This window comes from Schistocerca americana, chromosome 3 (genome assembly GCF_021461395.2).
Source record: "Schistocerca americana isolate TAMUIC-IGC-003095 chromosome 3, iqSchAmer2.1, whole genome shotgun sequence".
NCBI classification, from domain to species: Eukaryota; Metazoa; Arthropoda; class Insecta; order Orthoptera; family Acrididae; genus Schistocerca; species Schistocerca americana.
In genome coordinates, this window is record NC_060121.1 from 937,873,644 (window position 1) to 937,892,458 (window position 18,815).

At 38.0% G+C, this 18,815-nt stretch overlaps 1 protein-coding gene across 2 annotated transcripts in view; it reads right to left on the reverse strand.

Annotated features, from left to right (window-relative positions):
* Nucleotides 1–235: 235 nt before the first annotated feature.
* Nucleotides 236–18,815, reverse strand: part of LOC124605656 (dynein heavy chain, cytoplasmic) — a 232,432-nt gene continuing 213,852 nt past the window's right edge. For both annotated transcript variants that reach the window (XM_047137483.1, XM_047137482.1), the window contains 6 exons: nt 10,588–10,778; nt 10,382–10,510; nt 8,233–8,430; nt 7,790–7,964; nt 2,214–2,310; nt 236–794 (listed from right to left, as the gene is read on the reverse strand). In XM_047137483.1, coding sequence (XP_046993439.1) covers nt 620–794; nt 2,214–2,310; nt 7,790–7,964; nt 8,233–8,430; nt 10,382–10,510; nt 10,588–10,778 — 965 coding nt within the window. In that variant the 3' untranslated portion in view covers nt 236–619. The remainder of the gene's footprint in view (nt 795–2,213; nt 2,311–7,789; nt 7,965–8,232; nt 8,431–10,381; nt 10,511–10,587; nt 10,779–18,815) is intronic.

Below are 18,815 nucleotides of genomic sequence, written 5' to 3' on the forward strand. Positions count from 1 at the left end.
TTAGTTAAGTTGATTTACTATAATTATAGTAACAGATAGTCCAAAATATATCGTTAATAATTGTCAGAAAATGACAGAAAATATTCAGAAGCTTATAACTTAAAACTAAGATTCTTGACATTGGCCCGTTTAGAACCAAGCCACAGATTTATTGAGGTAGTGGAAAGAAGAAATATTTGAAAAACAAGACTTCAAACTTTTTTGTGTAGCCAATGGTACAGTGATTACAGAAACATTTTAGAAACAATTAAGCACAAATTTATTCAAATCATCTATACAAAGAAATAAATCTGTAAAAAAAATTTTAAGTTAAAAATACTGCTTGTAAAAACTTTTACGAAATATTCACCAAATATAACAGACCTAACTGCTACAACACTGTACAAATACCAAATTAACAAAAGCAGCTTTGTGCATCACAGTACATATTTTAGGTGTTCTAACAACTAATAGTCTAAAATATACAGTTTCTTTAAGATACACACATTTTGCTTATGAGACAAATTTGCAATTAATGCTCAATATAAATGTAGCTGTTAATTAACTGCACTTATTCTGCTGCTGCTAAAACAGATTTAACATATAGATAACAACAATGGCCAAGCAGTAAACTTGATATCTAATTGAGGGCAGTAGAAGTGAGAACAGCAACACCACGCTCATAGAAGCTGTGGTGGTCTTGGCCAGGAGCTATGTTTAGGTCCACTGTGAAGAGGAGTTCAGTGCGTGTTGAGTTGAGGTACACTGGCAATGAGAGCTTGCTTCGTGCATGCACCTCTGCAGTACTGCCATTCCTGAAAAGAAGTTTGCCTATGAGATAAATCATATCAAAAATCACAAAAATGAAATAAACATTACAATTCCTTTCCCTTTTTCCTTGTTCACTCTATGTGCTTGACTCTTCATTAAGGAAATATCGTTATATTGTCAGATTATTTATTACTCTAGACTCCTCAAACTTCATTTGAAGAAATAACAGTAATGATATATTGTTCTGAATTTTTATTTTGTTGTTTAGTAGTAACAATCAGTTTTAGTGACTGAAGACAGTTCAGTATAATGGGAATTAATGGCCTCATTAGACAAGGAGACACAGTCAATTCACCGCCCGTTACATCAAGATGCTAGTGAAGCAATATTATCTTTAGAAATTTAGGATTTTTTCCCCCCAATGAAGACACAAAAGGGAGTAAGACCCCACAATGAGACAAAAAGAAAGCCACTAAAAAGGCAACTACAGGAGAGAAGCAGAGCACCAACACTGGAATGGAATGTATTGGATTGAAATATGCATTTGGTCATATGAGCACAAATCACAATGGACAGCAGCTGTGTACATGGGGAATAGTAGAGACATCAGTTGGGGAAAAACATTATTAAAGTCAGTTGCAGAATTGTAAGAAAGCTAACCATTCCATCAGGATTTAAAGTCCACATCAAACCGAGTCTTTCTTGTTTTTCAAGTAAACAACAGCTATGTTTTAACTGCATCTTTGATCACAGGTGTATCTAAAATATTAAGTATTATTGCTATTTTGCTGAAGAGTGTCAAATTGCATAAGATCTTAATTTAGTACATATAATGTTGTACATGAATACTATGTTTTAGAAGTGGAAGTACTATGAAAGCTCAGTTTCTTCACAGAAGCAGCTCCGGTGAATCATTCGAAGTCAGCAAACTACTTATTTAAAAACACAATACATATGCAGAAAAGACTGAAATTTCTTATAGAATGTAAATAATTTAGGAGCAAAGGTAAGACTCCCCAAATGATAGAGGTGTTGAGTCATCAAAGGCATGTAAGCAAGTCTAAAAACTTTTGTAGCATTGGGACTAATCCTTTTTTTTAGCTAAAGCACTCTCTAATTCCCATATTATGTACAATTCATAATCTTGATTTCTTTGGCCTACATAAATTTAAGTACACATCAAATACTTTCCACAACATCAATGCAAAAAGTGTTACAATTTTGTTCAAGTGTATTTTGATTTAGAAGACACGTTGTTCTATGCTATGAGAAATTTATAAAAATTTACAAATTCTATTTTTCTGAGCAAACAGAATTAGAACAAGTAATAATAACTGAACTAGAGAAAAATTTCAACAGCTGAAAAATAAATAGAAATTTTATAAATTCTTTTGCAGTTACTGGTGTGTAATTTTCATTTATTCAAAATGAAGTCCTTAAAGTGATCAACCTAAACTACATACCTGATCCACCGAAGAAGTGTTACTGGCAAATCCATCATGATGGTTGATGTCAAATGTAATTGATTATTACGACAATTAGCTCCTTGCAGCTTTAAGCCTATAATAAAATAAAACATTAACAAATTTTATCACACAAATAAAGCAAGATATGTTAGGGTACAAATGCACATAAACATACACTGGAAAGCATCAGATGCAGGACAGGAGCCTTGGACAACAACATTCCATTGGTTTTTGGCAAAGCATTCAAGTCAATATTATTACTTATTCCAATATTTTCGCTGAAAACCTTCAACTCACTGTTAAAGTGAGCCAGTGGATGAATTCCTAGGGTATAAGCATGTCTGCGTATTCTTGGCAATCCCAGGACTGTATGGCAGTTATACTACAAACATCAAGACTACCAAATAGCAGTTGCATTGAACACAGTGTTTGCAAGGTGTTATCTCTGACAACAGTTTTACCAGTGACTGGCATTTGTTACTATAGTGTCACCTGTGACTCATGTAACTTGAGCTTCACAGCATATCTTTGAAGCACAGGTGAATGCAGCACATCACCAGTCATAGTAGAAACTTGGGTGTTGAAGATCAAGTGTTGCCAGCACCCTATACAAACACAGCTATTCAATAGAAGCTGCAAATCCAGAATGTTTGTGAGTAGTCGTGTAAAATGCCTGGGCATCTATAAATTGGGGAAATACCCAGGATAAATGTCCACGCAAATGCCCAGGCATTTATGTATTTTAGAGATTAATTGATAACCGGCACTGACAAAAAATTTAAACTGTTACTCTGTATTGAAAAATGTGTTTTGCAACACAGCTTGAGATTTAGGGGTGTGTTATTAGGGAAAATAATTTGGACTGTAAACATAATTTTTAAAACATCTTTAATGATGTCAATTCTTTAGGAGTTCATAATTATATATAAAAAAAACTAGAACCACCACTCAAGCTCAAAAGTAATTTTTTTGAAATAAAGTATAGATTATATTAACACTTAGGCACTGACACCCGTAAAAATACAGGCATGCGCGACCTGCCCAAAAGTCCAGTGCCCGTAATGTTACAGGCGCGTGTTCTCGTTCTTCCCCTTCTTTCCTTTGTGTGTTCTTACGGCTCCCGCTTGTCTGGGAGGTGCTGCATGGACTGTAGTTCGAGTATTGTTCACTAGATAGTGTGGACCTGCTGTGGAAGGGTGTGCTTCCCTTTTTATTTGTCGGGTTTTGTGACCAGCGATTTTTTCCCCGTTCTCAGTAGCGTCGACATGGCGAAGCGTGGCTTGACGGACAAAGAAATTGCTCGCGAGTTATATCGTGATTTAGAAGAAATTGACGTTGATTTGTCAGAGGAAGATATCTGATGATGATGTGGACTATGTTCAAGAACAAGTTTCTGGCAGTTCAGGTAAAGAATTCTGACAACAACATGTATAATTTTTGTTCAGATTTTCACTGAAAAAACTCTCAGTATGTAATTATGATTTTATTTGCAAATACTACTCTTCTGATAGATTCAGAAGGGGAGAGCAGGTGTCCAAGCACTTCAGCAGCAAGTAATCCCATCGATATTGTGCCTGAAGAACGAGTGAGACTAATGGCAAGGGGGAAGCCGAGACGTGCGTGCCGCACCGATTCTGAGGAAGGTTGGACGACTACTGATCGTGCACCGGATATCTATCTATTCTCAGGACAGTTTGGAATATGCAATGTTGTCAGTTTAGACCAGAAAAGTGCACCTCTAGAATTTTTTTTTTTCATATTTCCTGACAGACAGTATGATAAAACATATAAAGGAACAAACTAATCTGTATGCTCAACAATGCATCAGGAAATTACGAAGCACAAATTCTCTTTCACCCACCTGCTCATTATCAAAGTGGAAAGGAGTTACAATTATGGAAATAAGGAAGTTTCTGGCAAAGTGTGGCGAAAAGACACAAGCTACAGGTGTAGTGAATGTAAAGTAGCATTGTGCAAAATGCCGCACTTCAAAATTTACCACACAAAGAGCAAAATTGCATCCTAAAATAGTTACAGGAGGTTACTGTAGATAAGACGTACTGTATCCATCATAATTACAATTTTTGTGTAAAATAAAAAAAATTCCTTCTAGAAAATACAGTGCATATACCTTTGACCAATTTTTCCTTTTTTCAAAAATAATGTTATAATAATAACGCTTGTCAAAAGTATGTATTAATTCAAGAGAAAGGTATTATATATGGTTTTAAACAAGAAAGTCTAGGTTTTTCAATAAGAGTAATTTTATTGCTATAACTGAAACCTTTCATGAGTTGTAGTAGTTTAAAATACGTTAAAAATCAGCCAGTCTTTACGGTAGACACCCGCGCGCAATGGCTCAGGACCCAAAGTGTTTAGCAGCTTGCCTGTAGTTAGTATTTTTACTTATACTTTACTACTGTAAAAACTTAAAAAAATTGTTCTCAATCAGTTTCTTGATTTTCATAAGTTGAAGAAGAATTGTGCAGTTCCAACTCTGCCTCAGATTCTCCTGAATGTGATTCCTCACTGACAACCGGGTTTCTTTTCATTTTGTCTTCACTTGGACTGTTCAATGTGTGTTTTTCCTTGGCATCAACAGGCTTAGGTTGTGTTCCTGCTCCAGTTATCAACTTCAAGTTATAGGAGAGGTAAGTTAGTTTTGCAGTTTTCTCTGATGTAAGTCTTTCTTTCTTCCTCTTCTTCTTCTTCTTTTTTTTTACTATGGACCCATCCAAAAGTGCTGAAGAAAGACGCTGTAGCAGCAAGTGCAAATGGTGTGCTTTGAATTTTTATGACAATTTCTGCTGATTCACTAGTTCCTCTTAAACTTCATCACCACAGTAAAAGATTTACACAATTATTTTTGTCTTTCTGATGGTGACAATCAATTTCTTTCCACACAAATTGTCTGGACCAAATTCCTTGTTTGTTCCCATTATCAGTCAAGTCCTCTCTAACCCGAACGACATTTCGTCCAGTGTTCTTCGCTGTGCTGCCACAAACAGAGCTTACTGCATAAAGCATCTCAATAAGCTATCCACCGCTGGATCAAGAAGATTAGCTGCAAAGCCGAAGGAAGAGATACTGAATTCCTCCCTAGCTTGGAATTTGGATAAAAACTGACTTTCCTTAGGCAGACTGCAGTGGAGAGGGGGATAGAGTTTCTCGATCAGAATTACTTCCAACTTATTGAACTTTATGGCTATTTTGAGAACTTGAAGATTATTTAACTCTAAAGCTGTAATCAAATGAATTATTGGGTTCATGAGCCTACCATTTTCTCAACTCTTAACCAAATAACATCATCCAGAAAACACTTCCCTATTTCAGGCTGCAGGTATGACTGCACATTTTTGTTTGCAACTGAGATTTGTAAGACAATGTTCTTTGAATGCAAACTTTTAAGACAAAAAGGTGGCTCCCCTAACTTGTCTTTCCTGTAAACTTCAGTGAAATTCTTTCTTTAATTTTTTTTCCAGCTAATATTTCACAAAGCTTTTCCTTTGAATAGGTTTCTCAATCACTGCACTTAACTCCAGCACTTTTTTCAAATCCTGAAGGCACTTTGAACACTTTTTGTTATGCTTTCCCATTTTGTTGAAATGTGACTCTTTGTATTCCTTGAAACGATATGTACAATATAACCCTTCCCCTTTAAATTGACAAGTTCCAAATAGGTCCTCCTTGCTTAAGCACTTTGCAAGAGTTCAGTAGCCTACTTTCAATAACAGAAAGACAAGGTTTTGTTGCTTCTCACTCAAACACAGAGCTTCAAATGGCTGTCAGACAGACAGACCAGTGTTGTCAACTAACTAAATAACCAACAGAATTGCATAACTACCTGAAACTGCCAGCCACTCACTCAACATTTCATCTATATTTGCAATAGCAGCAATAGCACTAATATTTACATAGACTAATTGTAACTAGAGTACAAAAATTTATCCACAAAGATTTTAAATAGGGATATCTCATGTCCCAATTTCAATTCCCCGATCCCAGGAATCGCCAATTCTGTAGTAATCAACTACTATTAGAATCAAACAATTCCAATGTCTTGGGCATTGATTCTTTGTTATTAAATATTTTTATGTTCATGTCCTCATTTCATATTCACAGCAGTGCAGGCATATGAAAGTAGATAAAGAAAGTAGCAGGACAGAAAATTATAGTCTGTCTCAAACATCACTACATCTGACAAAGCATCTTTTTTGTTTTTTCACTGAAAACTGTTAAACATTTAAGTATACATTTATCATCAAGAATCACATGCGAAATGTTTAATATGACTAGAGATACGATGTTCATATTCACAAGACATGTGAATTAGTATGTTCTGCAGAAATGATTAGCTTTTGAACAATGTCAGCCCACAGGTGCATGGCCAACACCGATATCAGGCCGCAACACTACCTGCCAGTAAAATAAGCCTGCAGCACTCATTGTCACCATAAACTGAAGGTAATGAATCAGTGTGACTTGGGCAGACGTGTAGGATGCCTGACAGACGTATGTACAAATTGTATCTTCAAATCAGTGAGTTTGAAAGAGGGCGCATTATTGGCATGAGAGAATCAATGTATCCATGCGAGAAACTGCTTCCCATGTGGGTCAAAGTGTTTTAGCGGTGCAATGGTGTGTGCAGAGTGGTTCACAGAAGGCTGTACAACACAATGAGATGGGTCAGGTCATACCACCCAGACCAAACCCCAAGAAGATTGACACCTCATTCAAATGGCACTGCAGAACCAATCTGAACCCTCCTCAGCTCTGGTGCAACAATGGAACAGTGTAACACATCATACACTATCAGGAATGACAGTGTCAGTCTGCAGGTCTTATGGTGTGGAGTGCTACTGGATACAATCACAAATCACGTGTGGATGTACATGCCCTGTGAATATGAACATCCTATTTCTAGTTGTTCTAGGTGGTCTGTTGTTTTCTGAAAATGAGTGTACACTCAGTAATAATTTTGCTATCAATAATCATTCTTCAATAATAATCAAAGATCTGACATGGACTATGAAGTGCATTACATTACAAAATGATGACCTATGGACATTATTATTATTATTATTATTATTATTATTATTATTTATACCAGCTTATTTTACACACACACACACACACACACACACACACACACACACACACACACACACACTTTCTCCCATTGTGCTCTGTGATCTTATCACAAAATAATGATCTATTTTTACCTAGAGGAAGAAAAGAAAACACTTGTACGAACTTAGCTAGATTTGGAAATTCTACAGTTATCTGTTAGTGTCATGTTACAGTAGAGTAATCACTGGAAGTAAAGGCAAAAATGTTCTTAACTACTGAGTATGTAGCAGTGTATTGATGATGGTGCAGCATATGAATGACTGAGAAACTGCTATGAGAAGTGATACCTTCGAAGTAATGTTTCTCTTTTTCAGTGGTTTGTGATATACAGTCTTCTCCTGCTGATGGTTAGCCAATACTAGCAACATCAAATTTGGGGAACAATAATAAAATGTCTTCCCCCCCTTACAAATTCTAGCAAGATATAGTATGCTAAACCTTACCTATGACACCAAAGCTGCAGTCATCTGAAGATGATTTACTGGCATCTCCGTCAGTTATTGTTACATCCAACATGAGTTCCTCCAAAGACCAACTGTTGGCCTGTGCAATGCACTGCCTAGTAGCAGTAATATAAGCTTCAGGATTCAACAGTCCACCAAGCCACACATGGAAACTCTGTAAAGAACAAATATGATATAGCTAACTGTGTTCGTAATGTGCGAGTGATAACTTATTGTCCAAATTTTAATTTAAAACAATTACACTCTTGTGACAGAACATTGATCTCTAACAAAAGCCCTCCTAGTAGAGAAACAGCAGTTACTCTTAACCATAAATCTCAAGCATTCACTGAACAGATATCTGGAGAACTAGAAACAAAAGGCAATAGAACACAAAAATTCATGAGCTTGCATGTTTAAAATGATCTTTTAGGCCAGTTTACCTTGAGACCCTGTGCACCACCTTGTGAAACTAGTGCAGACACTTGTTGTAGCTGTTTCACACGCTGAGCAAAGTCGGTGATCCACTGCATGACTGTGCAGCCGCGAGGAACAGTATACCGTCGCCAGCTTGGTGGAATTATTCCTTTAACAAGGTCACTCAACATTGCACGATGATAGTTAGTTTGCTTCTTTTCACCCTGAAATTAAAGAAACATACTTTTGAAGTTAATTTGCATTCTCTCGTTTTGCACATTATAAGACAGCAACATAATGAAATGCAAATACCTTATTGTTTCTGCAACATACATAACGTATTCATGTGCTCAAGAAAAAATAACAACTTCATGATGACAAAGTTGGTATGTTACATTGTAACCAAGCTGAGGAGCACTGAGGATGGCCTGTACTGGCTGACCTCGTTAAGCAACTGTATTACATCATAACTGTGACTGTAATAAAGTCAGTTACAAATTTCAGTATCTCTCAATAGATATTAATCATGAATTGGGTTGAGGGGGCGCTCGAAATCACGGTCATCAGCGCCTTGATGAAAAATCAACAGGAAATCTCGTGGGTGGGGACGAAGGCTGTCCCCACATGCAGAGCGGTTTATAACATACTAAAGTCTGCCGCCCTTCCCCACCAGTTTAGGGATGAGGCCTGATAGTTCACAAAATTTCACCACTCTGTTAACACTGGTATTGATATCTGCGAGGACAGTGGGCAGATCTCCAGCGAGACCAAGGGCTGTCCTATTATCAGTTTACAGGGCACACGTAGCCACAATATGCTGAACTGAAAGCAGCACGCCACAAACTTCACATAAAGGTGGATCCTCCCCCTCCCCCCCTCCCACAAGTCTATGGGTCTCTATACGCATGCAGTTGGGTTAGAAGCACTCTGGAAATCACGAACTATGGAATCGATTTGAGACTCCTGGACGACAGTATTTATTATGTCACATGAATAAAGAGCAAGTTGTGTTTCTAGAATAATATTTTCTGAATCCATGCTGTGTGTCAATGTGTGTTCCTTGAGGTAAAACACAGTGTTCAAACACACAGTATGTGTTACAAAATCCTAATATGAATCTTAGTCAGTGATGCGAGTCTCTTACTCAGTGGATTACTCCTATTTCCTTTCTTTAGTGTTGGTGTGACCTGTACAAGTTTCCAGTTTTTAGGTACAAAACTTTTATCAAGCAAGCGGTTGTATACAACTGCTAAATATGGAGGTATTGTATCAGCAGACTTCGAAAGGAACCTAACTGGTATATAATGTGGCCCAGAAGATTTTCCTTTATTACACGATTCAGTCTGCTTGGCAATATTGAAGATATATACTTTTAAGTTACTTGTTGACTGTTGCCCAATTCAGATTCTCAATTTTTATTAATTAATTTTTTTTAGAAATTTTGGAAAACCGTCTTCAGTAACTCCACTTTTGTGGCACTGCCATTACAACATTACACATTTCTATCGCACAGCAATGGTATTAACTGTCTTGCTGGTGGCTTACTTTACATACAAGCAGAATCTCTTCACATTAGGCCAGATTTTGTGACAGTTTTGTTGTGGAAACTGTTAAACCATCTCAACAACAAAGTCCATGCTTAGTTTTGTGCTTCCGGAAAATATTTCCAGTCTTTTAGATTTTGCATTCTTTTAAATTTGGTAACAGTGTTCTGACTGGGTTTGTTCCATCTCTTATCACTTAATTTGGTACAAATCTCTGTTTCTTTGAATATAAATTTACATAGTTAGTTCTGAAGCAGTGGAAATTATCTCTTAGGAAGCCATCAAGTGAATTTTTATCTTAACAGATAAATTTTGCATTTATTTTGGTTGAATTTGGATGTTGTGGTATATAGCCTCACTGCAACAACCTTGTAATCACTAAACCTTGCATCTGACATGATGCTCCCTAATTGGTAAGGATTATTTGTTGCTAAGAGGTCAAGTATGTTTTCGCAACCATCTACACACTAAACGATTGAACTTAACAAGGTACTAGTAAGAGTGCACTTACAAGATCACAAGTACAATCATTTCTAGTGCACAAACGTTAAGTATAATTTCAACAAAGAGCAACTATAGCTCTCTCCAGAGCTCATCAAAAGCAAAAACTTAAAACTACAGAAAAAATTACCTGGCAGATCAAAACAACATCTTCCAAGTCATGGATGACATCTTGCAGCAATTTAGCTCCAGAGTTTACTTCACGTTCAAAGTAACGATACAACGGATCCTTTATGTTCTCCACAGTTCGTCGTAAAGTCTGTAAGAGGGAAAATTCAGTAATGAGAGGTTTGACTGATTCATGGGAGGAGGAAATTAATGGTGATCCAAATCTACCTGAAGAGATCTAGGAAGCAGCTGCAACCAGGTAGATGCAGAATTGTGCAATGTTCGCATCCAGGTAGGTCTTCCGTCACCAGCACCTTGATCACGTGCTGCATTATCCAAGCTTTCATCTGTTGAATATGCAAGTTCGTCGTCATCTTCTAGCTGTTGCATTTTTAGCAGTTTGCTCACAAGATCCGTACCTGCAACATAACAATCAATGTCCTAAAAAATTCTTAAATTATTTTGTAAAAAATATACATTTGGGAAGTAAAGGGAAATTATGATATTAGCTGCGCAAATCTACAAGGATAAGTAGTTCACAGGAGAAACCAAAGGAAGTATGCACAACTTTGGAATTATTTTGTGTGTGTGTGTGTGTGTGTGTGTGTGTGTGTGTGTGTGTGTGTGTGCACGCGCGCATGCAGGGGGGTGGGGGGTGGGGGGGGTGTTACATCCAACAAGCATGAGTATGTGTACAGATGAACAATTAAGTTCTTGGATAAAAAGTTACTTCTTTATTCTCTTTGCTTTCTTTTCCTGGAACTGCACAATTTCATAGAAACACGGGATCATGATGCATCATATAAGAATGCATGCAAGACAATCTCAAACTGATCATCTGTGAGAGTGAAAGCTAAGAATTCGTCTCCAGCTTAGACCAATTCTTTCAGTCTGACAGAAAGGAAACATTGGCTACTTTTGAAGCCTAATCTTCACACAGTCACTTACACAGACAGGGTCTTAATGAACAGTGGTTGGCTGGTTGGTTACAACCATCTCAAAACTTCTAAGAATTTGAAGTCACTTTTTGTAATTTTTGGCATGCAGCAGCAGCACGCATCTACCCTCACTTCTCATGCACTCACTCAATCTGAAGTATCTCTTAGGATTATGTCCCTTTTCAATAATGTATGGAGTTCAGAAAAAAATGACTGCTTAAATGCTTTTGTGCACACTGTTTTTAATCTATGTTGCATACCAAATAAGAGAAAGAGAACAAATACTGTGAGAGGCTCCACCACACAGGCACAACCACTCACCTGGCATCTCTCAAGTCTGTGAAGCAGCCTCAAAATTGTACTCACTAAATCAGACCTCTTCCAGCTTCCACACCACTACCTCCAGTGTGTCGTTGGTCCACCAATAGAGTGAACAGCAGCAAATAGGAAATGCTGTGAATTGTGGACTACTTTGCTTCTACCTTTTATTGATGAATATGAGAATCCTTCCACCAACAGGCTCAAAACACAAAGCACCGCAGACACTTAGATGGTTCCACACCAGCAATTGGACCTTCACAAGCCAGCAGTTACACAATACTCTTCATTGCCTGCGGCTAGCTCAGACAGTGCTCTGAAGACTACTCTTCGACTTAGCAGTCACTTTTTACAAAGAACTATGATCAGTACAGAGTGTCTGCAAATGTTACTCTCAACGATACTGACAATATCGCAGACCGCCTTGAGATAGTAGAATTACATGTCGTCGCATTAGGTTTTGGACATCAATTGCCACCCATTAAGCTGTACTGAAGTTACGTGCAATTTGTTATGCACTCTTAATAAATGTTATTTTTTTATATCTTTTGTACTGTAACATCTTTGTTATAGTGCCAACCTATCATACAACTGTTGATCTGCAAACATGCAAATCAGCCACCATTAAGGAACCATAGTGGGACAACAGTTTTCTGCTACCATGGATATTTAGGCTGAATTAATAGTAGTTTCAGTTACTGTATACACAATAGACTGTCTTTGCAGTCCCTATGCGAGTGGTATGTAGGAGGGCGGAAGTATATCTCCAGATTCTTTACTTAATCCTGGTTCTGGAAAGTTTGCAAGTAGGCTTTCAAGGATAACTGGTGACCATCTTCTAGCATCTGTTAATTTCAGTTATTCACCATTTTGTTGACGCTTTTCTGTCAGTCAAACAAATCTGTGACCATTCACATCACCTTCTTTACGTCCAAAACACTGAATCGAATTGATGATGAAATATATGGCACAACATGACTAAAAGATGGAGGTTGATAGTACACATCCTGACGCACAGCCACTGAGGTGCCATAGAGGCAGAGAAATGGTAGTGGTGGTGGTGGTGGTGGTGGTGGTGGTGGGAGGGGGGGGGGGGGGGGGGGAAGACAAATGTATAGGGAGACGCATGGGATACAGTAGTGTGGAGCACTGTACCAAACCATTTTTCAGACTGAAGATCATATCATCATATAAGAAAAGAACTGTTATAGGCTGTACCAAATAATAATATGCTTCTACAGTTTTCACAAAAAGGCGTTTACAGGGGTGCTGAATGAGAAGCTAAAGAAGTACACAAACATATCCTGTGACAATATAAACGTGGTTTTTGAGCAGACAGACACCTCAAACCAGTGTCTATCATTATCCAAATAACGGAAAAATTTATGAATGTGGAAGATCTCCACTTCATGTATGTTGACTTTAAACAAGCTTTTGCTAGTGTTAATAGGCCGGCATTGTACAAAGCACTATAAGCACTGAGTATCTACGACTAACTAAGAAGATTACTTTCAACAAGGATGAGCCGTGCCGGCTCGTATCGATTGATCGATCGGGTCGGCATGGTGTGATCTTTGGACTCAGCTGTTTGACGTGGCTTTTGGCCACAACAGGCATGGGGGCTAGAAAGGGGACAGCCGGCGAGCCGCGTGGCACATGAGAATCGGAGGCAAGTGTGGTTGAGCAAGCCGGGCCACGACGCAGAGGTTGTTGTGTGTTTGACACGTTTGCAAGATCGAACCTGACTTGTAGTGTGGGAACTGGACTCTACCACATTACCCGAATCGAGTCGTGCGGCCCTGATTTGGATCTGTAAAGGATTTTATACAAAGATTTGTATGTTATAGTGTACTGTGTGCAGCACCCTGTCCAGCTTGCCCACTTGCTGTGGGTTCTGGGTCTAGCCGCCTCTAGTCTGGGTCCAATGTTGCCCCCTTCTGCTTCTTGAATTTGCCCGTGCCTATGTGACGTCACCTGTTTTGAAAATGTGTCACAAAGGGGTGTATCTGTTGGTATTTTCTTTTGTGTTAAAAAAATTGTGATATCCATTATTGGTTAAACTTTATCTCATTACTGTAGTCTCCTTTTGGGAGCTTTACTGTGTATAGAATTTAATTAACTTGCAAGTCACTTAATGGTTAAAGATTAATGGTGTTGTTTGAATAGGGCAGTTGCCCGTGCTTGTAAGGATTTTGAATTTTAAAGATAAAATTTTATTTGGCCAAAGAAAAGTTAATAAAAGTGTTGTTGTTATAAACTGTGAATGTTGCTTATGTGGCCCAGCCCACCCGCAATTGGCCAATTAGGGTGGATTAACCACCACAAAGGACACAAAGGCAAAAGTAAATACAAAATTAAAAAAACCTCTACAGTTTTTGCCTTCAAGCAGCACCTAAATATAATCACACACATCAATGTGTAATATTAGCTGTAACTCTTTTTACTTGCACAAAAATATCATAAATTCTATTTTTCAAACTTATCTGAATTATCTGTCACCAACAATCCAAAATGTTCATGTTGCTTCCTTTTTCACCTTGATGAAAAGAAAGGCTAGTGTTTACATCTCCTGTAGTGTGTTGGTTTTCTAAAAGATGCATGCTTAAGTACAGAGAGGTTTTCTCACTTTTGGTTATAAGCTCTTTGTATTTCATTGCAAATTTCCAACCTGTTTGACCAATGTAGATCTGGTCACAGTTATTGTGTTTAATTCTTAACATTCATAACTGGTCATACTTCTGACGTGGATTATTCTCATTCTTAGTTTATTCTCTGTGCAGAAGATCATTTTAATCTTAGTATTATGAAATGTGCTACTATTTTTTCGCATAATATTTCCCATACATAGTAGATAAATGAATTTTTCTTTCTTCTTTCTGTTTTCACCAATGTTACTTCCTCACTGTCATTTACACACTTGGCTCTGATTTTCTTTCTGTATATTTGCAGCTACACTTTTGATTGTATCTATCTCCGTCTTCATTTTTTCCTTTAGTAAGCGGAGCGCTAATCACACACACTATCATAACGTGATAATATGGTGTTTATGTGCTTTGGGGTGACATGATGAACAGTCACTTGCAGTTGATTTACAAAATATGTAAGATTTATGCTATTTTTATAGCTATGAAGTTGTCTATTTCATAATCAATGGTAAATTTTATATTGCACATATCATTCATTTGCTAAGGAAACATTAATTTCATCACTATTTCCATCAACAAGAATGGGGGTATCATAAACACATCATCAGTAATAAGACATTTTATCAGCCCGTTGGATTTGTTCTCTAAAAAAATTATTTTTTAAGTTATCTAAGAAAATATCTGCCAGGGTTCCTGCAAGACAGATTCCCATGGCAAATAAATCATGCTTCTTGTATACCTCTCCTTGGAAGGAGAAGTAAATGAGTGATAGACATATTTCTAGGAGACTGATCAGTTCACATATTTATAGTTGGCTAATCTTGCCACTATTATGGCACCTGCAGTCGGTCTCGGGGTAGCATCCTGTCCATGGTACAGGGCTCAAAACCTGCAACCGCTTAAATTTTGATTAATGATCAGGATTAGCAGCTGAAGGATGCCAGCATACGAAGTCACCCTCATTCTGCCAATGGCCTTGTCAAAGAGGGCGGAGGAGTGGACAGAGGTTCGGGCACACATTTGTCCTTGGGGGTTGGAAACTGCCCCTAAGGCAGAAGAATCAATAATGATCAACAACATGAGCATGCAGAAGGCAATGGAAACCACTACATTAAAGACACATACGGTGTATCCACAGGATATGTGGTCTTTAGTTGAAAAGTGTCGTGATGATTTGTCCATTGGCAAAAAAATTCCGGATCAGGCCCTCATTCAGATCTCTGGTGGTGACCACAAGAAAAAGATTGAATAAACAATGGGAAATGTTCTATGAGTCGGAGCATGGAATGTCACAAGCTTGAAAGTGGCAGAGAAGGTAGGGAATGCTCAATCTCAATATAATTGGGGTCAGTGAAGTGAAATGGAAAGAAGACAAGGATTTCTGGTCATATGAGTATAGGATAATATCAACGGCAGCAGAAAATGATATAATGGGATTAGGATTCGTTATGAAAATGAAGTGAGTGGGTTACTCTGAACAGTTCAGTGATAGGGTTGTTTTTATCAGAATGGACAGCAAATCAACACTGACAACAATAGTTCAGGTATAAATGCAGATGTCGAAAGCTAAAGATGAAGAGATTAAGTTCGAGGATATTGAAAGGGTAATACAGTATGTAAAGGGAGTTGAAAATCTAATTGTCATGGGGGACTGGAATGCAGTTGTAAGGGAAGGAGTAGAAGAAAAAGTTACAGGAGAATATGGGCTTGGGATAAGGAACGAGAGAGGAGAAAGACTATGAGTTCTGTACTAAATTTCAACTAGTAATAGTGAATACTCTGTTCAAGAATCACAAGAAGAGCAAGAGGAGAAGAGGTATACTTGGAAAAATCTGGAAGATATGGGAAGATTTCAGATAGATCACATCATCGTCAGACAGAGATTCCAAAATCAGATACTGGATTGCAAGGCGTGCCCAGGAGCAGATATAGACTCAGATCACAATGTTGTAGTGATGAAGAGCAGGCCTAAGTTAAGATATTAGTCAGGCAGAATCAATATGCAAAGAAGTTGGATACAGAAGTACCAAGGAATGATGAGATTACCATGAAGTTCTCTGTGACTATAGATACAGCAATAAGGAATGGCTCAGTAGGCAGTACAGTTGAAGAGTAATGGGCATCTCTGAAAAGGACAAACACAGAAGTTGCAAAGAAAAACACAGTTACAAAGAAGGTAACTGCGAAGAAACCATGGGTAACAGAAGAAATACTTCCGTTAATTAATGAAAGAAGGAAGTACAAAAATATTCAGGGAGATTCAGGAATACAGAAATACATGTTGCTGAGGAATGAAATATATAGGAAGTGCAGGGAAGCTAAGACAAAAGGCTCCATGAAAAATATGAAGAAATCTAAAGAGATATGATTGTCCGAAGGACTGACTCAGCATATGTTGTTGTTGTTGTTGTTGTCTTCAGTCCTGAGACTGGTTTGATGCAGCTCTCCATGCTACTCTATCCTGTCCAAGCTTCTTCATCTCCCAGTACTTACTGCAACCTACATCCTTCCTGAATCTGCTTAGTGTATTCATCTCTTGGTCTCCCTCTATGATTTTTACCCTCCACGCTGCCCTCCAATGCTAAATTTGTGATCCCTTGATGCCTCAGAACATGTCCTACCAACCGGTCCCTTCTTCTAGTCAAGTTGTGCCACAAACTCCTCTTCTCCCCAATTCTATTCAATACCTCCTCATTAGTTACGTGATCTACCCATCTAATCTTCAGCATTCTTCTGTAGCACCACATTTCGAAAGCTTCTATTCTCTTCTTGTCCAAACTATTTATCGTCCATGTTTCACTTCCTGACACTTAAATCTATACTCGATGTTAACCAATTTCTCTTCTTCAGAAATGCTTTCCTTGCCATTGCCAGTCTACATTTTATATCCTCTCTACTTCGACCATCATCAGTTATTTTGCTCCCCAAATAGCAAAACTCCTTTACTACTTTAAGTGTCTCATTTCCTAATCTAATTCCCTCAGCATCACCAGACATAATTTGACTACATTCCATTAACATCGTTTTGCTTTTGTTGATGTTCATCTTATATACTCCTTTCAAGACACTGTCCATTCCGTTCAGCTGCTCTTCCAAGTCCTTTGCTGTCTCTGACAGAATTACAATGTCATCGGCAAACCTCGAAGTTTTTATTTCTTCTCCATGGACTTTAATACCTACTCCGAATTTTTCTTTTGTTTACTTTACTGCTTGCTCAATATACAGATTGAATAACATCGGGGACAGGCTACATCCCTGTCTCACTCCCTTCCCAACCACTGCTTCTCGTTCATGCCCCTCGGCTCTTTTAACTGCCATCTGGCTTCTGTACAAATTGTAAATAGCCTTTCGCTCCCTGTATTTTACCCCTGCCACCTTTAGAATTTGAAAGAGAGTATTCCAGTCAACATTGTCAAAAGCTTTCTCTAAGTCTACAAATGCAAGAAATGTAGGCTTGTCTTTCCTTAATCTATTTTCTAAGATAAGTCGTAGGGTCAGTATTGCCTCACGTGTTCCAATATTTCTGCGGAATCCAAACTAATCTTCGCCGAGGTCGGCTTCTACCAGTTTTTCCATTCATCTATAAAGAATTCACATTAGTATTTTGCAGCTGTGACTTATTAAACTGATAGTTTGGTAATTTTCACATCTGTCAACACCTGCTTTCTTTGGGATTGGAATTATTATATTCTTCTTGAAGTCTGTCTCATAATCTTGCTCACCAGATGGTTGAGTTTTGTCAGGACTGGCTCTCCCAAGGCCGTCAGTAGTTCTAATGGAATGTTGTGTACTCCCGGGGCTTTGTTTCGACTCAATTCTTTCAGTGCTCTGTCAAACTCTTCACGCAGTATCGTATCTCCCATTTCATCTTCATCTACATCCTCTTCCATTTTCTCAAGTACATCGCCCTAGTATAGACCCTCTATATACTCCTTCCACCTTTCTGCTTTCCCTTATTTGCTTAGAACTGGGTTTCCATCAACGCTCTTGATATTCATACAAGTGGCTCTCTTTTCTCCAAAGGTCTTTTTAATTTTCCTGTAGGCAGTATCTATCCTACCCCTAGTGAGCTAAGCCTCTACATCGTTACATTTGTCCTCTAGCCATCTCTGCTTAGCCATTTTGCACTCGGCATACAGGAAAGTCAAAACAACCTTTGGGGGAAAGGGGGAGGGCGGCTAGCCAAATTTCTGTAGGTTATTTCGTATGACTTTATGGTTTCAATAATTGGTACATTTGTGTCTTGTCTGATTAATTAGGCCCATGGAATTTTTAATTTTCTATTTCTTACTAAATGAATAGTATTGGTTAAGCAATTTATTTAGTTTTTAATAAGGACCAAGAGAGATACAATAACGATATCAAGTCATGTTGGATACGAAGATGGTATTTTAATCGGGGCAAGTGATAAAAAAAACCGTTCAAAACATTATGTAATGTAAACGGAAGGAGCAAAAATTGGACACACTATAATTGAAATTATATGAGTGTCTCCAATACCAAGACCAGCTAACCACCACACAGCCTGAATGCCTCTAACAAATATTTTGAAAGT